The sequence below is a fragment of the Peromyscus eremicus genome, chromosome 5, assembly GCF_949786415.1.
Source record: "Peromyscus eremicus chromosome 5, PerEre_H2_v1, whole genome shotgun sequence".
NCBI lineage: Eukaryota > Metazoa > Chordata > Mammalia > Rodentia > Cricetidae > Peromyscus > Peromyscus eremicus.
Genome location: NC_081420.1, coordinates 92211379 through 92237173, shown reverse-complemented (window position 1 = coordinate 92237173; position 25795 = coordinate 92211379). Strand labels below are relative to the sequence as shown.

The 25795-nt window shown below is 44.1% G+C and overlaps 1 protein-coding gene and 1 long non-coding RNA gene across 4 annotated transcripts; one reads left to right on the top strand and one right to left on the bottom strand.

The window, feature by feature from the left end:
• Positions 1-1511: 1511 nt before the first annotated feature.
• Maf (MAF bZIP transcription factor) lies at positions 1512-25224 on the bottom strand. 3 transcript variants are annotated; one of them, XM_059263950.1, is made up of 3 exons: positions 23971-25224; positions 11457-11517; positions 1512-3293 (listed from the first exon to the last, which is right to left on the bottom strand). In XM_059263950.1, the coding sequence occupies exons 1-2, from the start codon at positions 25074-25076 to the stop codon at positions 11484-11486; spliced, it is 1140 nt and encodes a 379-aa protein (XP_059119933.1). In that variant the 5' UTR covers positions 25077-25224; the 3' UTR covers positions 1512-3293; positions 11457-11483. The 3 variants fall into 3 exon arrangements, with proteins under 3 accessions (XP_059119933.1, XP_059119935.1, XP_059119934.1); XM_059263952.1 differs by lacking the exons at positions 1512-3293; positions 11457-11517 and adding an exon at positions 19494-19618; XM_059263951.1 differs by lacking the exons at positions 1512-3293; positions 11457-11517 and adding an exon at positions 21631-23532.
• Positions 6768-11309, top strand: LOC131911684 (uncharacterized). The gene is made up of 3 exons (XR_009379423.1): positions 6768-6911; positions 7167-7341; positions 10829-11309. It is a non-coding gene; the product is annotated as an uncharacterized LOC131911684 (long non-coding RNA).
• Positions 25225-25795: the final 571 nt, after the last annotated feature.

The window sequence follows — 25795 nt, the reverse complement described above, 5'->3', positions numbered from 1 at the left end:
TCCCTTCCTCCCTCCCTCCCTCCCTCCCTCCTTCCTTCCTTCCTTCCTTCCTTCCTTCCTTCCTTCCTTCCTTCCTTTCTCTTTCTTTTTTTTTTAAAGAATAATTGGTGGCATGTGATCCTAAAAGTCGGTTAGGGGAATGGGACCCACCCACATTCTCAAGCTCTGCTGTGGCCAAGTCAGGTTTAAATTGGAGGCTTCCAACCCCAGCCTGCTCTCCCCAAGGGACCTTATCTGACTTCATTGGCCTTGCTCATCGTGAATAGAGTTGATGTTTCTAAAGGACCAAGGAGGCCAGATGGAGTGGGAAACACAAAGCGATTGTTCTGCCTTTCTCATCTGAAACTGGACCTGGGAGATGCTGAGTTGTCAGAAGGACAAGAATGTGGGAGCTTTGCCAGGGGCTTCTTGGCTCTCTGTGTTTTCTATAGGTGCTGGTGCCCCTGCATTCTTCTCCAGGACTCCTCATTCCTCCTTCCATACTGCAATGTCTTGGAATTGTTTAAAATAAAAACACTGGTGCGTGAGCTCATCCACCCCTTAAGGTTCTGATTTCATTGATGTGTGAGTTGGGACATTAACATTTTGAAGCCCCACTCTCTTCTAGGAACATCCAGGACTGATGGCTCATCTTCTAGATTCAGAGACCTATTTGTGCCCAACCCTTCTCACCCCTGCCTCCAAAGCAAGTGTACATGGGTATTGAGTACAAATTTTAATCTCCCATATTGGGACCAGACCACTGTGCTAACCTCATCCAATCCTTGTCTCAAAAAATCTGACTAAGCAAGAAGCTGGCCCTAAAGATCCTCCCCTAGCTACTGCTCATCCAATGTTAGATGAGCCAATCAGTTCTCTTCTGAGTTGGGGAACCTAAAGTGTCTAGCTAAGCTCTAATGGAAACTTCAGAGCAAAGGACATAGTTGGGGTGGGAACTGAGTGTGAAGGTGGGACTCATGTGCACCCCAAGGCAGATAGATGTATTAAAAAGAGGGTCAGAGAGAATGAACCTTCACTCCCAGTTCTCACCTAAGCCATCTTGTATTCATGTTGCAGAAGATGCCTCCATCCTTTTAATAAAGGAAGCTGAAACCGAAGGCAGCTTTCACAGCCACAGACTCTAGCTAGAACCCTAGGAAATTATGTATTCCATGAAGAAGCTTCAAGTCCCTTGGATGGCTCCTCCAGTCACAAAAGGCTAAGCCAAGTTAAACAAGGCCTTTTGGGTGTGCTAAACAGGCAGAAGGTCCCAAGCTGAACTCCTGAGATCTCCTGGGAGCCCAGAAAGGCAGGGCAACTCCTGGAACTCATAACTGCACAGCTCTATAGGATTTACCCCACGTCATAGTTTTCTCTCCTGAAGTATATGTTGCAGACAGAACCACAAACAATTGTTCTGGGCTGATAAGTAAAATGAACACGCAGAATGCAAATGAGTCACTGAGGACAAGGTTTTCACCAGGGAAAATTAATAAAAGAGTTCTTTGGTGCTAAATGAAAGAAATGTCAGGACTTTAATACTTTAGGCAATCATCATTTTTTTTTTCTTTCAAAATTGCCCAGCACAATGCTAGTTACATGAAATGGTTGTTTAAAAACCAGGGTCCATGTTCACACAAGTTTGGAAAATACTGCATGCCATCTGTGTTAGTATAATATGTATACAGGGCATACATATTAGCATATAAAAGCTCTGAGATGGATGACAGCAATATTAAATGTTTAACACACAATTTTCCTAAATTATTTGAGCAGAGAGCTCCCCAAAGCACAATGATTTTACTTTTTTTTTTTTTTAGAGGTGATGGGATTTTTAATAAAGGAGTGGCCATAAGCTATTGTTCTATACCAACCTCAGTGTTCTGATTTTGAAAACATTTATTGTAAAGCAAAGGGCTGGGGGTGGGTGAGTTCAATACTCTAATCCCAAAGTCATTCTAATGTAAACCAAGGCTTGTTAAGTGTCAAGGTCAGAATTCCATCCCATGTAACATTGTCCATGGCTGAACATGGTGGGGGTATTTACCCAGTGCAGGTGTTTTACATACATTAACATATTTAATCCAAGTGCTTTACATATATTACCATATTTAATCCTTTATGCTCCCTTTTGAGGGACAATTCCCATCTTCAAGATGAGGCAATTGTATTCTTTTTAGTACCAGTGCCGATTTCGCTGACAACTTTTATTCAACAGGGCTTTCATTGGAGTGATTTACCAACCCCGATTTATCTTCAGTGCCCAGCAATTTCCTGAGTGACTCTTTACACATTATGGAGTTTTAAGGAGATGCGTCATCAGTTACTTTTTAAACTGCGGCCGGGATGACAATCATGAGCTTTTGAGTGGAAAAGCCTTTTACTATTGCCTACCAAAATCGAAGTACAGAATCACTTGTTTGGAGACCAACAAGGGTCCTTGGGGGTCAAGACCACGAGAAGCCATGGCTCTGGACCCCCAGATACTAATCACATTAATGTGTCTTTTCATCTGAACCACACTCAACCCTGCTCAGGAAAAGAGGCCAAGGAGAGGGCACTTGGGCTCTCACAGTACAAATTGAGGCTAAAAGCTGGAGTGTGTGACCCAGGAAGGCTGAGGACAGACTGACAGGGGAGGAAGTGGCATGGTAGGTACCTAAGCAAGATTATACTAAATGGTCGCAGAGCGCCTAAATTGCTTTGTGCCTAGTACCCTCCACTTCCTTATAGTGGATTAAAATATCTGCAGCTGTACTTGTTTCAAGAACTGAAGATGATTTAGGTTCTGGTTCCTGGGAGACTCCTGTTCCCCAGTGGCTTCTCATCATATCCTTCAAGTCTGTAAATGGCTGGGTGGGATATTTGAGTGCACGGATGTTTATTCTAACTTCGACAAACAGGTATGGCCTCCAGGTGGCCATAACAAATGTTAAACATCAATTGTTCTTGAAGGATGCGTTTTAAAAATCCTCATAATCTGTGTAGCTAAAGCAGTTCCGAGTGAGATGTCTTAGTTAAATCACACAGTGTCTGCTTAAGAAAGTAATGTCCTACATCATGATGCTCCATCTCCATGCATGCCAGGGTACTCATTGAGGGCCCCTTCTGTATATTTTCTTCTTCTTTGAAAGGGCGAGCTCCAGACAACCCCCTGCTGAGGTGCTTCAGGATCCAAGATGCTTGTCACATGCACTGACATCCTGGGTGCAAGTTTGTCCAAGGTACCTTTGTTAAAAAATAGTTTCCAATTTCAGAAAATAAAACCTTGCTTGTGTGCACGCAACAAGGGGCGAATAAGCAGAATGTCTTCTCTGCAAACAGAAAAAGATGAGTGAATGAAACCATCTGGCATTAATGTCAAATGATTGTTTCCCTAACAAACAGAAGTCTCATCCCATCATTCAGCATCGTACTGTTAGCCTATAATGCATTGTGTTTAGTGTTCTGGTCATTTACAGAATGTATTGATTTGTACTTTATTTTATTGCAATGTTTTGGGGTATATTTGTTGAGGTTTGTGCTGCACCGAGCTCTCCTTGGTATTAATAAACCCTAAGATTAAATACCCAGGACGTGAGTAGAACAGCATTTTCATCAATCCACTTTCCACTCTCACACCAGTTTCATTTTTCACAGGTACAGATGTTATTGTACATTGTCTCATTTCTCCATAGAATCCTATACCCCTATTTATCTCTCCTATTAACAGCTTAATAATTAAATCTGGAAACACAGACAAGGAAATATGTAATGAGAGAACTCCAGTAAATCACACTTGGCTTCAACTTGACAAATCAGGCAGAGAGTTTAACACACAAAGCCTTTCAAAACAGCTGCCTTTCCAGGTATAAACCCAGCGGTCCCCCAAAACAGATGAATACTTATTTTTGGTTTGATGTTAATCACAGCTTTTTTTTCCCTTTAAAAAATTAATTAAAAACACTAGATCGAATAAATATTTCAGGAGACCAGCAGTAAAATGGGGAAATCCCATGTGTTTGGAGTTTTAGTACTCTCTGAGTACAGAAATTTATTTGCAGGAAGCAGAAAATAGACAGCACGCATAAAAACACAGCCGAGTCCCCCTAGTGAAATTATTTATCAAGCTAACAAGGGAGGGACCCTTCTACTCACAACAAGCCAGCGAGGAAAAGACACGGCTTTATATTTTACCTTTGGGTTAGTAGACCAGTAAAAATGCCAGCTGACAAGCACTTCCCATAAACATTTCTTTCTAAATGAGCTTCCTTGTTAGGGAGAAGGGGGAAAACAAGGCTTCTAAGCTAAGGCACGCTATAGCTTCTGGACAGAAAATTCTAGCTACGTACTCTGACTCTTTGATACACAAGTTCCATAATTGAAAAGAAATATAATATAGTAACGCATATTACAAGTGTCATTTGGATCGCCAATTATAATGTCATTAATTTCAATATACTTATGCCCTCGTCGTGATAGACTCTTGGGTGAATGTGTAGAAGAAGCAGTCTAGGTCTGTAAAGATACTTTTTGAGGAACAGCTTTAACAGGCTCTGAAACAGACCATGCACACATATATTCATGCACACAGATACTTATATATTTCTATATCTGCATGCATGAATCTAGCATTGCATCCACTGTACAAGCCTCCTTGCTATACATTATTTTTCAAATGTTTATTTCATGAGCAAAACCCTGAAGTCAGTTTTGCACAGTTTAACTTGACGATATCAAACTTTGATTATCAACTACAAGAATCTCTCTGTTGTAGCTTGCAACAGAAAAAAAGGAGGGTGGGAATAAAAAGAGGGGGGTGGGGATAAAAAGAAAGAAGTGAGGGGAGGAGCCGCTGAAAGCACACTGTGACCTGATCCCAGTTAAATTTTAAAGAAATAGTAAAAGATGCCTTCCCAGAATCACTGTATCATCAAGCACTCCTCAGGGAATGCCTGATGAACTGACAGGGACCTCTCACTGCCTCTCCTCTTTCCAAAAGTGAGAGTCCCACCCATTATCTGTGGGAATGGTGGTAAGATGCCTTTTTTTGTTTGTTTGTTTTATTGTGGGAGAAAATGGTCCTGATGAAGATAGGTCTGGTGCTATAAAACGCTGAGCAGAGGGGCTGGAGAGATGGCTCAGTATTAAAGAGCATGCACTACCCTTCCAGGGGACCTGAGTTGGTTTTCCATCCAGGTCAGGCAGCTCATGAGCACCTGTAACTCCAGTTCCAGGGGATCTGACTAACTGCCCATTCTGCCCTCCTGAGGCACCTGCACTCTCATGCACAAATCCACACACGTACACATACATAGAATTTAAAAAAAAGTAAGATGGAGCCTAACAAATTAAATAAAATGTTAAGCAGAGACAGGCATGGCCACCTTGCAGGAGTGGCACCATGACCCTGCCTTCTCACCAGCGCATCAGCAGGGTGGTGGAAGTTGGTTTCAAATGCATGGATGGCTCAAAGGAGATAAAAGGCAATAACTCTAACAGGCTCTTCCTTATTTGCCCCCTCTCTGCAAAGAGCATCACAGGATACCTCTGTGAAACCTCCTCCTCTTGGGCAGGAGGCTCTGTGTACTCTTCTTCCAGGGCCAAGGCTGAAACTCTCCAGCTCAAATCCTACAAGGCTTCTTTGGGAACTATGTGTATTCTCTTCCACAGATCTGAAAGGATGGTTTGGGACTAGGCCACCCTCCGTTCCTGAGTGCCGTCTTTTCTGTTCTTCAACAAGGATCTTATAAGATGCTACCAAGCAAAGATGAGAGCTAAAAAAAAAAATACGTCACACTTCAAACGGCTGTCCCTGAAAACCAAAATGTTTGGAAAACACTACACCTTCACCAATACCTTTGTGACATACAGCTCAACTAGGCCTGGCTTTGAAAGCACCAGGATGAACATTCTGGTGTGGTTTCACTGCACCAGCAGGACACTGAGCAGGCAGAGAGACAGGGAATGTGGGTAAAGAACAAGATGCTACTGAGCAAGGGATCTTCATGGAGAAACTTCCTGATGACATCTGGAGAGAAGAGCAGCTGGGAGTCCTCAGCCTCAGGCAGCATAGCACACTCAGCTCCTCGACACGCAGAAACCCAGTCTCCCTCCTCTCCCCTGTCCGCTCCAGGAGCACACACCCAGGCTTCAATCTCCAAAAGCGCAAGAGAAAACTGGTGGTAGCCCACGCATTTTGCTTTTATACTCTACTAGGTAATGGCAAGAACCTGTTAGCAATTTAAAGGGAGACCTTGCAGGGGGTGGAGGCAGAGAAGCAGGAGGAGGAGAATAAGACATTAACAAAGTAAGTAATAACAAAGCAGCCTTTGAGCATCTTGAGAGGTGGACAGAACTTGAGCTACCCACAGGAATGCAGGGCAAGACAGCCCCTCTTTGCTCACAAAGGTCAGCATTGGTACAGGAATTTCTGGTCTCTCAGCTACCCTCCATGAGCAGAAAGGAGAAAGCCTGAACCTGTCACCAGCAGGCATGTTCCCTCATCTCATGCAGGGTGAGATTCCAACATTGTGAACCGATAGTTCATGCCTTGAGATTTTTTCTAAAGGAACCTCTGTTTTCCATTGCAGGGTATGGGAAAGAGTGAGGGAGGGGGAGGGAGGAGAAGATAAGGAGAGGGGAAGGGCAAATGAGGAGGGGGAAGGGAGTAGGAGAATGGGAGGGACAAGAGGCAGAGAAATAACAAAGGTAAACAGAAAATTCTATTCTATTCTATTCTATTCTATTCTATTCTATTCTATTCTATTCTATTCTATTCTATTCCATTCCATTCTATTCATGTTCAGGACAGTTGCAGCTCCACAGCAGCTATGGTCCCTTCTTTTCATGAACATCAGGCATGAACCTCATTTTAAAATATAAACAAGCCAGAGGCACACCACAGCGGTACAGATGCCAGCTCTTTAATTAACTACCGTCAGTAACAAAAGGTCTCTATTTTGATTAAGGGTACAGAAGGAGAGTCAACCCCGGTGCCTAGGAATTCCTTTAAATAATTATAGCCCCCAACTCAATTCTGCTGCTGGGAGTAGGCAGGGGCCAGGAAAGAAAAGAAACTTTGTATGTGGAACCCAATTTAAGGGAAGATGACCTCAGGGTCAATTTCTTGGAGCATTTGCGATCAATTCAATTCTCACCTCTACTGCCTATCTGCTAGCAAATGAACTTACTGTGCTTTTCAACAGACAGGAAAGATGAAGCCAAAACCTTCTCGGCTGCATGTGAATAACCACATTAGATGATGCTTGCAGAGCAAAAAGAGGAAAACAAAATCCTACCAGCAAGACCCTCCTTCATCTCTCGGTCTTTCTTGATCCCCGATGACTTCATCATAGGATGCATTCTTGCACCGTTAATGAGGTATTAATATCTGCCAGGGCTTACACGTGCTGCCACCATAAGACTCAGTTGACAATATCTGTAAATCCCCACCACAGGTTTGATATTCCCACAGAGCCCTGAAACCACACTTCTCTCTCTTTCTGGATGATATTAGTTCCACCCAAAAAAGGCATGGTGTTAATTAATAGCTTTACTTTATTCCCAGTAGATGCCTAGAAAGACAGGTATACTAACTCTGCTGGCTTCTCCTTGTCCTGGCGCTGTCCAAATATTTTAAATGGAAACTAAAAACAAACAAGCAAAACTCCCTGATCCCCAGTGCTTAGCTCATTTATGGCTGATAATTTCTTTTGAGTGCTGGGAACAGAAAAAGAAATGCCCACACAAATCTTGATAGTCCTTTTCAGGGTAAGGAAATGTCTGACTCTGCCAGAGAGAGAAGAGGGAGTTTAAATGTTGGTGTGGAAGGCGGGCTGGAAGTCTGAGCTTTTGACAGGCGACGGCACACGTGTCTTTATGATGAAACTTCCTTACAAAAGAATCACTTTTGTTGTAAGTCACGAGGGCTACAGGGTTTACAGAATTTCCTCCTCTCATGTCCCTCAACTAAATATAAAATATTTCTTTCTATAAGTTCACCACTTCAATAGTATCTCGAGGTTAGAGAAAAGACTAAACATTTAGATGGTGGGATTAAGCTAGTTAGCCCACTGTCATGAATTGATTGAATTGGGGAGGAACTTAATCTAAATAAACAAACAGCAGCAACAGAAAACAATTAGGGTGAGTCAGGATCACGAACACTTTAAATAAAATCTTTTCCCTAATTGTCTCAGCATCAAAGGATATGAAAATTCAATAAGCTTGAAATACACTCACGGGGTTTTACCAGAATGGTCCCCACTACAAATGCTCAAGAGAGATGGAATATCTTCTTCCTTAGAGGATTTATTCTAAAGACTTATTGTCTAGATGCCCCAATCAGCCTTTATCCAGGGACAGGGTCCACCAAACATTTGGTGCCAATTAGAACTTACACAAATTTCCTTTGTATGGAAATACCGATTAATCATTTCCGACCAAATATTCTCATAGGTTCTGTGAGGGATCCTGGGTGTGGTGTCTTTATGTCATAACTAAACAGGTGCACATATTGTGCTGAGGCACCCACGTTTTTTGGGAATTGTGAACTTACGTTTGCACTTTATTTCCTGAGGCTTATAGACAACACCGAGAGACAGGTAGACAAGGACAAGCCTTTGAAGATGTTGTCTTTGTCTTGTCGTTTCATGATACCCTGTTCATAAAATAGCGGGTGGCCTTCCATACACCTGATTATTTTCTGAAGTCATTCAATGGGTACAGGGAAGGCCAGATAAAATCCTGCCCATGCTGTGAAGACTGGTGGGCAGGGGGTGGAATACGGGAACAAGGCATATTTCTGCAAATTTCATCTCCGGTAGGTGAGAGGACAGCCACCACCAGCCTCTTCCTTGTGTGTGTGTCTCATCTGTCATGCCTAAGACAGCTGTGTAAGACTTGACTGCATCCAGGTTAGTCTAAACCAATAGCAGGAACATCTAAAGTGGTTAGAACAGACATATGAACTGGCTGTGACCTGTTACCACCTTCCAAGACCCATGTCAGTACCTCAAGACACAGGAACGGAAAGGGTCGCTTTCTAATTTGATGCGAATCACAGGTAGTTAGATCATACCTTAGTACACTTCAACCCAAGAGACAGCTTCAAAGGCTAGTTCAAAAGCCACCCTGGGCCATAGGGTCAGGCAATAGCATCACTTGTTTCCATGGCAACAGTCACACCTTAGCCAGTGAGGCTGTGGGACAAGTCAGTCAAGAAGTAAGTTGACTGGATAGAGGGAAGACAAGCCATGCTTAGGTGTTCAGGCTTGCCTGTTAGCAGAACTTTCTTGAGAAGGAAGGTCTATATGCATTTTGACTATTAGTAGATCTGTGTCTGTTACATATAATAGAAAATGTTAGTCAAGGTCAAAGGATTCTACTGCAGCAGAGAATTTAATCTTCTTGTAATATCAACTAGGTGAATATTTTAAAATTATGTATGTGTCAGTAAGTCTGTCTGCATCTGTTAGGTAGGTGCCCTCGGAGGCCAGAAGACGTATCAGATATCTTGGAGCTGAAGTTACAGGTGGTTGGGGAGCTCCCAATATGGGTGCTGGGATCTGAACAGGAGCCTCTTCGAGAGCAGTGTAAGCTCTGAAGAGTTGAGCCGTATCTCTAGCCCTTGGATGAGTATTTTGTAATGTGACCATGAACCATCACATAATCTAGGCTGTATTTCTGACAAATAAAAAGCAACTAGATAGCTCCCTCCAAATTTGTGGTTCCATTTTCAAAACCTACCTTAACATTCAAGTGCCAGACATGAGCTACTAAGCTGTGCGTGGCTGAAATTAGCAAGAGGCAGAAAGCCTATTGCTTCACCATATTCGCACTTCCCTGAGTGAAATCCCTTAGCCAAAGCGATTTTCCAAAAATAAGCTAAGCAACTCTCCCCAGAGCACCAGGCACTGAGCTTTCTATACATTGGCTTATAATACCTAATGCCATAAAGGAACTTGGAGGCACTGTCCTCCTCCCCAAACTCCCCTCCTGGCCAAATGTCTTTCTCTCCCTCGCTCTTGCCTGTCAATCATGTTCACAGCTGAAATTTGATTTCTCCCCCACCGGTAACCTTATATGAAACATTACCAGTGTGGTTAGGACCAGTGTGAAACTTGCTTTTAATGTTCATTAACTTTTTGCTCAAAATGGATGGTTTCAGTGTTACAAAACCTGCCAGTAGGCCTAGATCATTGTATTTAACAGGTGACTTTCAAATTAGAATTATAAAGATCTGCACAAGAAAGGAATAAGTTCTGCAACTGCATGCACATAGGACATACGAGCCACACTGAAGGAATACACCAAGTTCAAATTTAAATACATAAATTCCTTTAAAAAAACTGTTAATTTTTTATAAGGTTAGCAGAGAAACCATATTGTGTATTCACAGTGCAATTATTAAAAATGAGACTTTCCTCACCACAGCAAATGTATGTAAATAATCAGACACTACTTTTGAATAGAGGAGGAAAAGTGAGCTCTGTTTTTTCCCCCCAATACTCTCATTTACTGGATCCCTCAAGAGCTTCCTTTTCGAAGAACTACAATTTGACAGTGTGACCTTTACCCCCCACCCTCCGCTTCAGTTTTGCTAGATACCAGAAGGAAAAAAAAAAAGTACAAGTATTTCATGCAAATTTCTCAGCAAGCAAACTTTGTAATAACAAAAAAAAATCATACTTTGTTTCACTAGCTAATGAGAGGTAAAAAGAACACATAAAACCATGACACTACGCAGTGACTGGGGTGAGAGTGTGGCCCTGCCTCTCCAAATGGAGAGGGCTCATAATTAAATTCATGCTGGGATACTTGCAGTTGAAAACACATTTAAACAGCTCCATTTTATTTTCTCTGGTAGATGAAAATCAGATTGTGGCCTTCCACGTGCCTCCTTCCTTCCCCTTCTGCCTCCGATTACTGTGGAAGGTGGCGCCACAGACCCATATGGATTCAGAAGGACAGCACTCTGCGTGGAAATTATGGTAAAATCTCCAAATGTGAGTGCAGATATTATAAGCTATTGTAAATTTGGAATGTTCACAAATCCAGGTAGAATTGATCAAGAGAGTGGATGTCAGTTTTGCTCAAATTCATCCAGTGGTCTGACATTCAAGGAGAAGGACTGCCTTCTCCAGTGTGGGCAAAGGTTTGTGGTACCAGGGTGAAGGGTTTGAGATCTGTTCAGATTGGATTAGTTATTCTGTATGAGACAGATAATAATGTAAAGAAATCAATACAGAACAGCATGCTGGTTCTCACCCAGACAGCTTGTGCCACTCTTACAGTACCAAGTGTCACAATTTATGTTGCATGTGAGACACTACTACTAAAAGGACTGAGAACAGGAACTCCTCCTCGTGTCTGAGGAGCACAGCATTGCTGGCTGCAGGGTTGCCGGCCTGCAGGGTTGCTGCTGGCTTACGTTCCCTCCCTCACACGGCAAATCCATCCAAACAAGCACATGCATATCGAAGATCCACGCGTACCTGTTTGATTCCGGCCAACTGCTTTGCTCACATCACAGATGTAGAAGAGTCCCTTGGGTACCTGATTCAGTAAATATATTAAAATAAACAAAGGGTGATTAATATCCGGGAAGAGCCTTTGAAAGACAGTATGTGCAAGGTCGCTTAGCTATCTATGGCAAGGCAGAAATGGTTAAAAGAAGAACAATCTGGTCTAGGTGATCTTGCGTGGTGGTCTCAACCCTACCAAGCCAGAAATTGGGTCTGAATGGAAGGAAGAAGTCCACAGCGAAGGAAGCCTCCTCTTGATTATAGGTCCCAAAAGTGGGATGCCACTGGCCCAGCATCAGCTTTAAAACTGTTCTCAATTCACAAAGAACCAAGCCATCCTGGGTTCATAGAAGGGGGATCTATACAACATCTGGTTGGCTTCTCTGTCTCTCCCATTGCTAGTTCCTCAGAGGAACCACAGGCCCAGTTCTTTGGGCACTTCCTGGGTGCCTGCTCATCCAGACTCTGCCCTCTCCTCCATCTCTGTGGTCTATTTTACTAGCCACTCCGGACAATCACTACAAGTGTTTTCTTAACAAATAGTAGCATTTAGATGTCATCCCTTTCTTTATTATTTTTTTCCTGTTTAAATTGGTAGCCAGGAATACTCAGAATGAAGGATTGAAAATGAGGTTGCTTAAAAAAAGAAAGAAAAAGACATTGTTATAGAATGAATAACCAAGCACAATAATTAAAAACGCTTACCTTTCCAAAAAAAAAAAAAACCAAAAACCAAAAAAAACCCCAAAAAAACAAAAAAAAAACCCCTCAGCTTATTTCTATTAGCTATACTAATGTGGGTGGTAAAATAGTGTTCGTTTGCTGTACAGAATCTAATATTTTCTAGACAGCAGCTTAATAACAAAACAGACTTGTCATTTCCTCCCACGGATAGTCACACTATACCAGTCCAGGCTGTCAAAATATATTTAAAATCTAATTTAAAAGATTCAACGTGGTTTGGGGAAATCTGTGTACGGTAACTGCAATAGACTAGTAAGTCAGTCTTTCTCCCCCGCCCCCCAACAAGGATATTTCATTATTTCCCTCTAATCTGCCACACTTCTATTTGGACGGTTTTCCAATTGGTGGGAACAAATAGACAAAATGCTCATTCACATGCTGGATCCCAGAGGCTGTGTAGCTGAACGAGTAATCTTCACTTAAATTGTCACTCAGCTTTGTAACTCTTATTCTTTCGAATGCTTTTTGTGTAAAGTATAACACTGCTCGGATAAACAAATCCTGGCCCTTGTACCTGCCGAGACCATCGGAAATTAATCACGTGTTCTCATTTGTGTTTCCCATTGAAATGCTTTAAAAACCATGAGATCCACTTGTCTAGTCTTCACATACTTGTCTCCTCCTAAATATATATTTTTACAAGAAGGAGGGAGTAAAAAAGAAATGAGAAATACACTGAAATTGTTTCAAAACCTGGAAGTGTGCCATTAAGATAAACTGTTCCTTACTGGAAATTTAGATAGTTAATCTCAAAACAAAAGAAAACAATAAAAATTTTAAATTTCCCATTTAGAATAACCTTCTCGTCTTTAAAAAAAAAAAAGCCATCTTTGGGAACAATAGATTCTCATAGAAATGCAAGTGAATAGAAGGGTATGGAAGCCTAGGAGGCGGTGGAAGGAATATCGGCATGAACCCTTTGGGGGGGATACAGCAAACATGTTAAGATTTGACAAGGAGGATTTACATGAGCTCAGATACCAGCAGGGCATTTTACAATTTTAGAAAAATATTACAAAGCAATAATTGGATGTGGGCTTTGCAAAAATGCCCCCCTCACCCTGTCCTTCCCGGCCCTGTCATTGATAGTATCTGTTATTTTGGGAGGAAAAGAATCAGCTTCATTAAATGCAATATTTGGCATCTTGCCTGAAATCTCATAAAGTAGCTGTCCTTTTTAGATCATTGGTGTCATTTTCCCCAAGATGACCTCTATGCTCCGGCTACCTGGGGAACCTATCCGATTATCTAGGCACTTACTTTCCAAAGCCTTGGGAGATGGGCCCTGGTGTTTGCACACCTGAACGGAGTCCAAAAGCCAGTGCATCCTTGTTGTTTTGTTATTGCTGTTGTTCTGCTACTTTTGCCTAGATTAACCACTGGGGAGGGGGGAGGGTCAGGATCTCTGATAACAGTGAGATAGGGGAGTTTTGAGCTGAACCATGACCGCGTAATCGAGGCCGGATCGCTGACAGCACAGAGCCTCTTACCCTAACCACCGAGGAGGTTGTTGCTGTTTTAACAGCATGAGAGTGAACACCAATATTCAAGTTAATATTTCAAAAGGGCTCGATCCCTTCACACCACAGTGAGTGCACCAGAAAGTGGAAAGTATGCCCTGAAAATGTGTCACAGGTCGTCTGCCATGTCTCACAATGGCCCTAGACAGACAGAGGGGTGGAGTGTCACTTGTCTTTCATAGGTGAGGAGTTTTCCAAGACAAGCCAAAGCAAGCCTAGTTCTTCTGCTCATGCAGGGCCAAATGGACAGAAGAAATTTACCCTGTGACCATTTTAATTTCATAAAGTAGAAACTGCAGATTTATCTTTAAACGGCCTCTGCACTTCACTGTGTTACATCAAAAGAGCCAAATATATAAATTAATGGCAGAGGCTGGAATATTTTGAATTTGTTGTCTAAAACCAGAATGACACAAATATGGGTTTTAAAAACAGATTTGATGTGGTGTAGTTACCACTGGACTTTTTTTTCTTTTTCCTTCCTGTCAAAAAGGATTTAAATAATAATAATAATAATAATAATAATAATAATAATAATAATAATCTAACAGTATTAAAAGTGCCTGTGATGCATAATCATTGTTTTGGTTTCAAAATATTCACCTGCATAGCTAAGTCCTGCACTGGGAGACAGAGAGTTAAAATGTAGAATATTTGTACAAGGGGCGGCCTAGCTTCACCCCTCCCAAAGGACAGTGCCTATGAGAAAGAGGCGACCTGGGTTGAGGCCATTCCATCGTGTTTCCTTTAAAGTCCGCCCTATGGAGACAATTCCGAGGTGCTGGCAGTTTGGAATTGCGTTAAATACATAAAAGCAAAACAACTAACTGTCAGAGAAGCCTCTGAAAGCTTGTTCAGCTGGCTTTGTTCTGTGAGGAGGCACTCAGCTACAGACCCCGGAAAGTCCAAAGCATGAAGAGAGACTTTAAAGATTCCAAAACAGGCTACCTGTAATCCTCTGTCCCCGCTCTTCTCCGTCTTCTGTCTAATCAAAGCGGGGAAAGGGGGAAAAATCTGGAAAGTTAATAGAGTAAAACACACAGAGGCTCTGGAGGTCGGGAGATGCTCCTCTTGTTTACAGAAAGTTCCAGGGAGCTGGGAGGTAGAATAGCATCCCAGGGGAAAAAGGCAGAGGTTCTGGCAGCACACTTTGTCCCACCCAGGTCCAGCAGCACAGTTCCTCTGGTGGTTCTGACAGCTCAGAAGGTCTGCTCCACCCAGAGTCATCCTCTAGGACAACTTCAGCCAGATACCAAGGCACATGGGGGTTCCCTGCAGGGGTGCTGTCGCTGGGCCTAGTACAGGACTCAAGGACAAGCTGGTTGTGGCTGCCACTGTTGCCCCTAGCACCAGACTGCTGTTTGGGCATCTCAGAGGTGAAACTGGTGCCTGGTCGCCAAACATGCACCAGCTTCGAGTAGGCCTGTGGCTGCAGGCAGGGCACTGAGGGACTGTCTGGTGGCCTAAGGAAGCCACTGGCCACAGACAGCCATCCTGGCTTCCCCGACAGCCTCTTAGTTCAGCCTGGTTCCCATCTGCTGTTCACCAGTCAGGGGAGTCTCCAAAGGTGTCCAGCACTCTGACCCCTCAGCTCTGGCTAGGAATTGGGACCAGCTACATGACTGGTCCCCACAAGGCGAGTGTATATATCAATGGCCAGAGGCAGATATATGTTTTTGGTGGTGTGATGAGGAGTGTGTAGATGCTGGGAAAGGGGCCTCTCTCAGCCTTTTCCTTGCCTGCCTTCTCTTCCCTCCAAGCTATGGAAAGCTTTATACAGTGAACAACCATGCACCCTATGCTAACCGGACTTCTGGACTTCTTCCCTCTCTACCTTTGTCTGCACACAACACTGCACCCCGGGTAACTTGTGGTGGCATTGACTGCTTCCTGGCTGGAAGACCATACCACTCCAGGGGGCTCTCTCATGGCCCTGTGTGACTCATGTAACAGGCAAGGGTGCTGACAATTAAGAGGTGGACCCTGGATGGGACAGGGGTCAGGTGGTAAGGGGCTGAAATGTTGGTATTAAGGGCCTCACTCTTTTTAACAACATGTGGGGGACCTAGAGGTCTGCCAGCCTCTTATCAGTGCTCCCTGTAAACAGATAATTCCTGGGAGAGTCCCTAAGCATGACCTGAGATGACCCTAAGCAATTGGAGGTCATAGGTCAAGGTTGGCCTTTGTCAGTAATTCCTTCCCTAGCAATTGCAGCCTCTTCCTTCCCTCTGGATTTTAAGCCTTGATTAAAGCGGCCTATTGTCTTATGGACATCAGGTTCATGTTTCTTCTGCTAAAGTTCCCACAGGACATCCAAAGCCCACTTCCAGAGACTTCCAGAAGCAGATGCCGTCACATAGAACCTGGGGAAATATTGGTTGCAAAAAGGGCATGTGTAGCTTTGTCCAGATTTGCAGGTCACAACCGTTCTCGACATGACATTTTCCTCCTTCCTGCCTAGTTCTGCGAGGTATGGTAGCTTCTCTAAACCAGCCACAAGGAAATACCTTCTTCTGAGAACTCAGTTTGGAAGCAGGCAAGATTGGGAATCAGAGCAGATTCCAACCGAGAAATCTAGGAACAGAATCAGCCAAGCCAGGCTTGGAGTGTGGGTGGGTGGGGACTGAACGCCGAGAACTGTTTCCTTCCACCCTCTGCTTTTTGTCCCAAAGCAGGGATGCACCTCTGAGTCCCCCTTCTTGAATGAATGCCCCTTTCTAATGGCAGCTAAAAACTCAAGATGGATTTTTGCAGAGGAAAGGAATGCGATGTTGTAATCTAAAGTCTACTAGGGGGGCATTTGTGCTTTAACAAAAAGGAAGAAAAACCAGAACGCTGAGTTGTGCAGGAGGAGGCATTCAGCAGATGCCCCCTCTGATTTCAGGGAGGAACTCCACATTCCTCTCACAGCCTCCCTCTGGAAAATGTGTTTGGGGAGTTTCTTAAACCCGTCCAACTCATACACATTCATATAAACATCTGATTTCTGTGTGCTGTTGATGTGTGCTTTCTATATTGGCCTTGTCTGTTGTGCAGACTCCCCCCCTCTTACACACACACACATACACACACACACACACACACACACACACACACACACACACACACACACACACGGCTTTCAAATTTAACTGATCAAAAGCTGCTACAATGTCATAAAACCTAGTGCAGTGTATATACAAAGATTGGGATATAGCGTCTGAGTGGTCCAAAATGTTGTTACCACTTTCAAACAACCAACTAAAATATTCATAAATGTTCCCTCCGATTAAGACACTCATGTTTCCTCAAAGCTCCCTTTCCCTTCGGATCTCTACTTAAAAAAGAAAAAGAGCAAGCCTGTGTGTACACACTTTTAGAGATCAGGAGTACTACACACAAATCCTGCCTTATGTGTACACAGGAACTGATTTTGACCACCGAGCAGGTGAAAGCCTGTGCAATTATTTATTCCGGGGAATCTCGCCTTCACAGTCTCCCTCCCTTCTCACCTCCTATAGCTACAGCTATAGGACCCGGGCTTTGCCATTTGATTTTGCCTTGTTCTTTCTGCTCATTCCTCTCCAGAGGGTAACAAGGCCCCCAGTTTGTCTCAAGACTGTGTTGCTTTGTGTCCCCAACAACGACGACGACGACGACGAGCCAGCCCTACAAGATTCCCTCACCGTGTCTCCAACTTCCAGCTAGAGTAAAAAATGCCAGCGAGAGTCTGGATTGTTCAGGAGCCTGGACGGAGCAAAGACTGGAGAGATTCCCCTTTTCTGGGGGCTTTTAATGTCAGCATTTTAAAGATTTGTATTCCAAGTGATACAAGCTATCTCTTGAGAAGGTGGATTGAGGCTTTTCCTGTTCTGGAGAACTGCAAAAACAAACCCTGGTTTTGATAAAAGGACCCTGGACTCTGTCCCCGTCCCCTATGGTTACCGCTCTACCCTGGACTTGGGACATCTTTGAGGCTGAGGATTAGTTAAGAGCAAAAATAAACTTCAAGGTTTTGAAGGAAAGCATAGAGTCCATCTTATGAGCTCAGTATCTTGAGGAGTAAACCGAAGTGGCAGGAACCACACAGCCTCTGACTGCAGAGAAAACTTTCCTAAATCCCCCGAACAGCAAACCTAAATACCAGTGCTTCTTCCAAAAAAGAAGCGAAATTATTATTTTTCTGATCAAATATAAGTCAAACACAGAGGAAAACATTGCAAATCAGCCCTCCAAAGTGTGCTGCGAGGCACTTCCTATCACTCTCACTGACAGTCTGTGTAAGCGCAAAGGCCTCAGAGCGACAGTGTGAGTTTTTTGGACACAGTGATCAGATGTCTGAAGGCTGTCACTCATGAGTTTCGTCTTCCTTTCTCTTTCACTCCAAGGGGAAGAAGGAGGAAGAAAAAAAAAAGGCAAAGATTCCAGAATGACAATTAGATTTTAAAATATTGATTGGTCCAATATACAGCAGGGCTATTTTTATCAAGCTGAGAATGTGTGACGATGGAGGTAAGTTTTCCTTGGTCAGAACAGAGCAAGACAACAAAGGCCTTGGAAACTGTCTGTGCTCTGAAGCTTTGGGATGTGTCCTAAGCAACTTCTGTGACTTGGCCCAGGAAATGCCCAGAGCCTGGCTAGAGAGTCAAGCTGTATGCCATACCCCTGAAAGCGAACACCATTTTTCTCTCCTCGTGCTTTTAACAGTAAAATTGGTGGCTTGGCCAGAGAAGTTCTATTTAAAAGCCTAAAAATCTCGAACTGATGTTAACCACATGAAAAGGACTAGGGTAAGAGGTAAAGGGGGAGGCGAGAACAGGATGCTAGCTAGCATCAGACAACTCCAGCAATAGAGAGCATCTCCCCTTGGAGTGTCTGTGTGGGAAGGGGCTCTGTGGCCACAGTACCAAGCTGTAAATGTCTAGATGGTAGATTTATCAGTTGGGTCGAGGTTGGGCCTATTCGATGTCAATACATTCAGATATCAGATATATGTTGTGAAAAATGGTTATTATAACTTGTTCCTTGAAAAGGAGAAACATACACAAGCCAGGAAATTAAAAGGAAGTGATTTTTGCTGAGTGTCTCAGAGAATATAATAGTAGGTATATGGTGTAGGAGAGAAGCACACAGAGGGTGTGTATTTAACTAACTGTATTTCGCCACTCACTGGTTTCATTTACAGCTATGTCTGACAAATGGCACGTTTGACATCATAGAAACTAGTCAATACTAGTATCACCCCTGCCTTTGAAAAACCAAGGTGCCCAGTCACATCAAGCTGCTGTCCCAGCAAGGGTTTGGGGGCGGGGAGAAGTCAAATTCTTGTCTTTTTTTTCCCCCTTAGTACAATTCTCTGCCAGGAAAACAATGAAAAATGAAGATACACTGCTAAGAATGTGCATACCTAAATATGCTTTTAAAATGCCAGCTGTTTGCTGTGGAGAAAGTTTTCTTTATAGATACATTTGTAACACACACACACACACACACACACACACACAGAGGTTCCAGAGGTTCTAATTCCAGTATATTTTTTAAAGCTATTATTGTAGGTTGAAAGCTATCACCCCGGTTTGGTTGGATGCCTGGTACACAGATAAGTGCAGGGACCCTTTCCTGTGGGTCTGAGTCCTTCGGACAAGAGGTGTAGTTAATTGTTTAGTATGGTGGTTCATTCATTAGCCTTCTTCTCTAACACAGTAATTTTTCTTTAGAAAGGGCATGGAATGGAAATCATTCTCCAAAACCACAAATAATTTTTTAATGTACGGCTTGCATACATCTTATGTGCAACTCATATCTCATGAGCACATTGGGCACATGCCGCTGGGCTTCCCAAATGTGGCATAGCCTACTGATGACTCTAACTTGCCAGTGGGGCAGTTTCATTATTGGAATGAAAGGAATTTTAACACTATTTAGACAAAGTCCCAAATGCAGTGTAAAAGGGAAATCTAGACTTTCTTATTTAATTTCTTCCTTTTTCTTTCTTTCCTTTTTGTTTTTAAACTTAGGAATCTATTTGTAATAATGCACATTTGGGCAGGGTATGATTCTTTGTGTTTAGTTATGTTTACTGTTATCTCCCAAAGTTTCACCATGTCTGAAAGTGCTTTTCAGTGGAGGTTAACTGTTTCTTCAAGCCAGTCCCTCATCCTCATCCTCATTCTGCTGCTGCTGCTGCTGCTGCTGCTGCTGCTGCTGCTTTATTTTCTGATGTCTGGGGCCCAAACTGGCTTCTCATATGCCTTATAGAATCCTATCAGGATGCCTCATTATTATGCAATTGTGTTTCCTCCAACTCAGGTCTCACTTTTTGATAAATAATTGTAGCCATTGTGTTACGGATGTCACTCTTATTCTAAGAATATATTTGCCTAAAATCTTCCTTCTGCTGCTGAGTGTTTTGTTCAAGTGATGTGTCCTCTCCAGAGGGGTGATATGTGTATATTTTCTGGCTGTAATCAGAGAAATTAAAACCTCTGAAGCCGAGAACGACTAATTTACAACATATTTGAGAAGTTTTGCAATTAAGATTTCTGTCAAGCAAAACTAAGTGTTTGGGGGACTTGCATTCAAGTTCATCAAGAGAGGTCAACATAGGAAGTATAAACAGTGTCTTGTGTTCTGTGCAGAAGAGCCAGGAGGGCCTCTGAGAAACTGGCCAGAATTCACCAGCCTGAAGAATTACCTGTTTCCTTACAAATCAGGCCTTTACTATGGGCTGCAATATTATCTTGTTTTTTAAAAAAGAAAAAGAATTGAAAACAAAACAAGACAAAGGTCATTGTGTTTAGCTATATTTTCAAAACAGTGTTGGCTTTGTCTGCTGTTCCATTAACTTCCAGGGAGGCATACCAAAAGAGAAAATGGTTTGTATTTGTAACATGGTTGCAGGAATTTGTGTCAGTTTAAGTGGGTCAGGGTTTAGGAATTCAAATGAAGGTAACAGATTTTTTTCAAGCGATCTTTCAATTAGACCCCATTCATAACCTGTTTTGGGGAAAAACAGCAATATATCATAGCATAACTTTCACCCCAGAAGGCATTATTTTCTTCTTATATTTTGGGAACTCATGTAATCTCTAGTTTGTCTGTGTGGAGACAACTCTTGGAATATTCCCAGTGAAATGTAGTTAAATAACAAAGCTAAACCTGGTATGAACTAGAAATTCTGTGGGAAAAGGGTGGACTTTTTTTCCCCCTCACTTAAGACAAATGACTTGCATTTTAAAGAATTAAAAATTCTTTTAAAATTAAAAAAAATAAAGTAAAATCAAACAACTTTGATTTGTACAAAGTGTTTATATTTAGTCTTGTCAAGGCCGTGCCAACAAGAAAATCAGGACATGTAAAGGAAGAAGAAAAAATAATCAGTTTTGGCCAAATGGCAAGAATTGTTTATCTTTGCCATTAAATGCATATGTTCTAATGTGCCTCTGGTCAGTCTGACTTTCTGGTCCTATCTCTCTAGATGGATTTGCTCCTGGATCAGAAGCCGAAAAGTCTGTCCACAAAGATCCACTTTTGTGTGTGTATGTGTATGTGTGTGTGTGTGTGTGTCTGTCTGTCTGTCTGTCTGTTTCTCTCTCTTTTCTCTTTCTGTCTCTGTCCCTCTTTCTCTCTTTTTTAATAGCTCAGTTCATTGGGGAACTAAAAACTTTGGGGAGCAAAAAAAATTGAGATGTCATAATTCATATCTATATTAAATATTATTAGTGCCTCTATGGTGCCAAACTCCTCAACTCTCAGAATAGCCTATAATTTCACCTGGAATTACTGCCTCCAACTCCCTTGTTCAGAAATCAAAGAGGATGCATTTTGTATTTCACATCCAAGCTCCAATACATCCAAGACATGGGGCCCAGTTAATCTGTACACTAAGAAACGGAACAGAATCAAAAAAAAAAATGCAGTTTATTATTGTAGATTATTCTTTCTCTCGATATAACCAGAATTGAAAATGAAAGAGAAGCATGTAGAACATCACGCGTGGTTAGTTAGTAACTCAAGTTATAAAACAATTTTGCACAGCAAAATATGTAAAAGAAAAGTGACTGACAAAAGATTTTTGTAGATTTATTGTGGTAAGATTTACTTTTCTTTTTTTTTAAAAGACAGGATGTCAGTCCCTGAAAATAACATTTACTGGTTATTGCCTTTAAAACTGTGGATTTTTTCTTAAGTTACAGAAAATCCAGTTCTGCACCACAACACAACTGTAAAAAATCTGCATTGCTTTAAAACTGTGCAGTAATGCCATTTTTATAACTGCATAAATTTCGTTAGCGTTCTAAACAGTTTTGCGATTTTTTTTTGTATTATATGCTTGCAGGTTATATCTTAGTGCAATTCAGTCCCAAATACTTTAATTTTGAAAAAAAAAACATACATTTTTGAATGTAAAACACCCCTACAGATATAAACAGGGGCATTTCCCCTTTAATACTTTGGTTTTCAATACAGTCCATGGTATAGCAAGAACTACACATACCCAACTTATATTTAAGTTGCAAGCACATGCTTCAGAAGCTACTTTTTAAACAGTCCCCTTGCAAACTCTACCCCCCTTAACATCACAACAGTAAACAATTTAGTGCATCGGTCTTTTAAAAAAAGCTACAGCTACACAGACCTAACTCTTTCAAATTTATCTAGAACATTCCTTTATCTGTAGCATACATTTTAACTGGGCTAACAGATTATAAAAACTATAATTAAATTATATACTAGAAACCCATAGCATTCCACATTTGACAATGACCAAAAGCCAAAAAAAAAGAGAATAATAATAATAATAAAATAAAACAAACCAAAAATAATTGGGGCAGATTTCTTTTTCTTTCTTTCTTTTCAAAGAAAATTTAGACTGCTTTTGGCAAGAGCACAATTTAAAGTGCCCCAAAGCAGGCGTCCGTCATCGTTTCTAAAAAGAAAATATTTAATTTATGTTCTGTCATATTTGCCATGTAAATTTGTAGCCCATTCTGGTGTCTTTGACAAGGAATGCCTTCAGTGCCTTTACAACGGGAGGCTGAAGTCCATACTCAAAGCAGTCGGGAGTAGAAGCAAACTTTCAAGGGAGGAAGCCTCTGGGGTTCTACTTTTTCTGCTGTTGTTCTGAACTCAAAAAAGTCATGAGGCTGTAAAACAAAAGTATGGATGCCATGCGCTAAGTCTTCAAAAGTCCATTTCCAAGCCAAAAGGGAAAAAAAAAAGGAAAAAAAATAATTATACCATACATGTCCAGCATGCAGGCTTTTTTTTTATTAATATAATGTCTCTTTTCCATAATGTCTTTGAAACTGTTATAGTTCATTGTTGCTAAGACAAAGTAGCAAGCATCATAATGCATGAGATGAGAGTAAATTTGTTTTTGTGTTTTTGTTTGTTTGTTTTTTAATGGCTGACTAAACTTCCAGATTTGGCATCATAAGGCCAAAACTCAGGAGTCACACCCAGAAGCTTGATGCAGGCTTGATTGTGGCAGGTTCAGGAGGGGCTTTAGTTCTTTCTGTTTTAGCATAACAATGCTAAAAACCCGGTGGAACTCAGCACGCTGCAAGGTCTATAGCATTTCACATTTTTTTTTTCCTTTGCAAGCTCAATCTCACAGAACTCAGGAGGAGAAAAAAAAACCTGCTGTTTTTTCTTTTATGTCAAGAACATGGTGCAGGGGGATGAGGGCGGAGGTTGGGAAACACGGCAAGCTCCAAAAAATAAACAAAAACAAAGAAAAAAACAAAAGAAAATCCAAACAAAATAAACACACACAGAGAGAATGAACACCAGCTCATGAACTGAAAAAGAAGAAAGAAAAAAAAAATACAGGCGATGATGGCTGGATTCAAAGGTGAGCTATGTCCTACATGAAGTACTCTGTTCAGATCTTTGACCCTTGTGCAAGTCCGGGGTGTGTGTGTGTGTGTGGGGGGGGCGGTGTTAAAAAAAAAAACAAAACAACTAAGCTAACAAGTTATGGGGAATTTCAGGTTGGCAATCCGTGAGCCAGACACCCCTTCCCTCCCCAATTCAAAACAGTCACCACCACCACAAGTTTGGTGTGTGTGTGTGTGTGTGTGTGTGTGTGTGTGTGCAAGGCCAAGGAGAGCAAACTCGCCAGGGGAGGGGGAGAGGTGGTGGCGAGCGTGGCCCTGCAACTAGCAAGCCCACTCAGGAGCCGGACCCCCACGGAGCATTTAACAAGGTGGCTAGCTGGGATCGCGTGTCACACTCACATGAAAAATTCGGGAGAGGACGGGTTGTCGCTGCTGGAGCCGTTTTCTCGGAACCCGCTGCTCACCAACTTCTCGTATTTCTCCTTGTAGGCGTCCCTTTCGCGCACCAGCCTGGAGATCTCCTGCTTGAGGTGGTCGACCTGCTGCAGCAGCTGGTTCTTCTCCGACTCCAGGACGTGTCTCTGCTGCACCCTCTTGAAGCGGCAGGACTGGGCATAGCCGCGGTTTTTCAGGGTCCGCCTCTTCTGCTTCAGTCGGATCACCTCCTCCTTGCTGACCCCGCGCAGCTGCCGGTTCAGCTCGCGCACCGACATGGTCACCAACTGCTCGTCCGAGAAGCGGTCGTCGAAGTGCAGGCCTCCCGCGGCATGGTGCGGGTGCAGGGCGCCCCCCGCCCCCGCCGCGCCCCCGCCGCCGCCGCCGCCGCCGCCCCCGGCACTGGCCGGGCCACCGCCGCCCGCGCCACCCGCGCCGCCCGCAGAGGCGGACGCGCCGCCCGCGGCTCCCGGGGCGCCGGCCGTCGGGTGGTGGTGGTGCCCCGTGGTGTGGTGGTGGTGGTGATGGTAGTGCGGTGCCGCGCCGCTCTGCGCGGCGGCCGCGGCGATCACGGCGGACACCACGGCGGCGGCGGGGCCCATCTCCTCGCCGCTGCCGCCCAGGGAGGCGCCGGCGCCGGCCCCCGCCGCTGCGGCCAGCTGCTGTGCTCCCCGCGCGTAGCCATCGAAGCCACCCTGGAGCTGGTGGCTGTTGCTGATGAGCGCCTCGACCGCGTCCTCCGGGCTGAAGCCCAGCGCCTCGGGGTTGAGCTGCTGCGGGTAGCCGGTCATCCAGTAGTAGTCTTCCAGGTGCGCCTTCTGTTCGCTGCCCGAGCCCGGGCTGGGCGCCGAGAAGCTGGGGGACGGGGGCACCGAGCTGCAGGGCGTGCTCATGGGGGTGGAGGACAGCGAGCCCCCGGCGATGAGACGGCCGCACTGGCTGATGATGCGGTCGGTCTCCACCGGTTCCTTTTTCACTTCAAACTTCATCAGATCGAAGTCATTAACATATTCCATGGCCAGGGGACTGGTGGGCAGGTCGGAATTGTTCATTGCCAGTTCTGAAGCCATCCTCCTGCCTCCGCCGCCGCCGCCGCCGCTCCGCCAGATGGGCTGCAGGAGAGGGGCCAGCGGGCTGTGCTGGGTGGCCAGCGGGTGAGCCAGCTTGCCGGGCTAGGGCGCTTCTAGCTCGCGCGGCGGTGGCTGTGGCCCGAAAGCTCGAGCGTGCACACACCCCCCGCCCTGCCCGCAGCCCCCCGCGCCCGCCCTCCCTCCCCCCTGCTCACGCCAATGTGCTCTCTCTCTTTCTCTTGCTCTCTCTCTCTCCCGCTCGCCCTGGGCCCCCTCCTCGCCTGATCGCCTCCCTGAGCTTGGATCCCGGGCGCTTCAGGCTCGGGAAGGTCCTCCGCAGCTGGCGGTGGCGGTGGCGATGACGGCGGCGGAGAGGATGCCGGAGGAGACCGGCCCGGTGCGCGGCGTCCCCGGCTCGCCGCTCCGCTGCGCGTTTTGCATAAGGAGGGCTCGCCTAAGCCGGCCGGACTGCAGGCGGGGCGCGCGCAGCTGCTGCTCCGGGGCTGGGTGGCGCGGCGGGTGGCTGTCCCGGAGGCGCGGGCCTCGGCACCGGGGTAGTTAACACTTCACGCTTCTCTCCTCTTCTGCCTGGCTCTTATGATTACTATTATTATTTTCTCTTTTCTCTCTCCGGATCCCTCTCGTGCGCGCGCTCTGTCTCTCTCACCCTCTCCCTCCGTGCAAAGTGCAAGACCGAGGTGCAGGCCGGCTGGAGGCAA

Excerpts from the sequence above, each read along its gene's own strand:
- Maf (XM_059263952.1), bottom strand. The coding sequence starts at position 25,076 with ATGGCTTCAGAACTGGCAATGAACAATTCCGACCTGCCCACCAGTCCC. Across the intron at positions 19,619-23,970 it reads TCCTCTCCCGAATTTTTCAT|AAACTGCCCCACTGGCAAGT; the intron begins GTGAGTGTGACA and ends ATTCCAATAATG.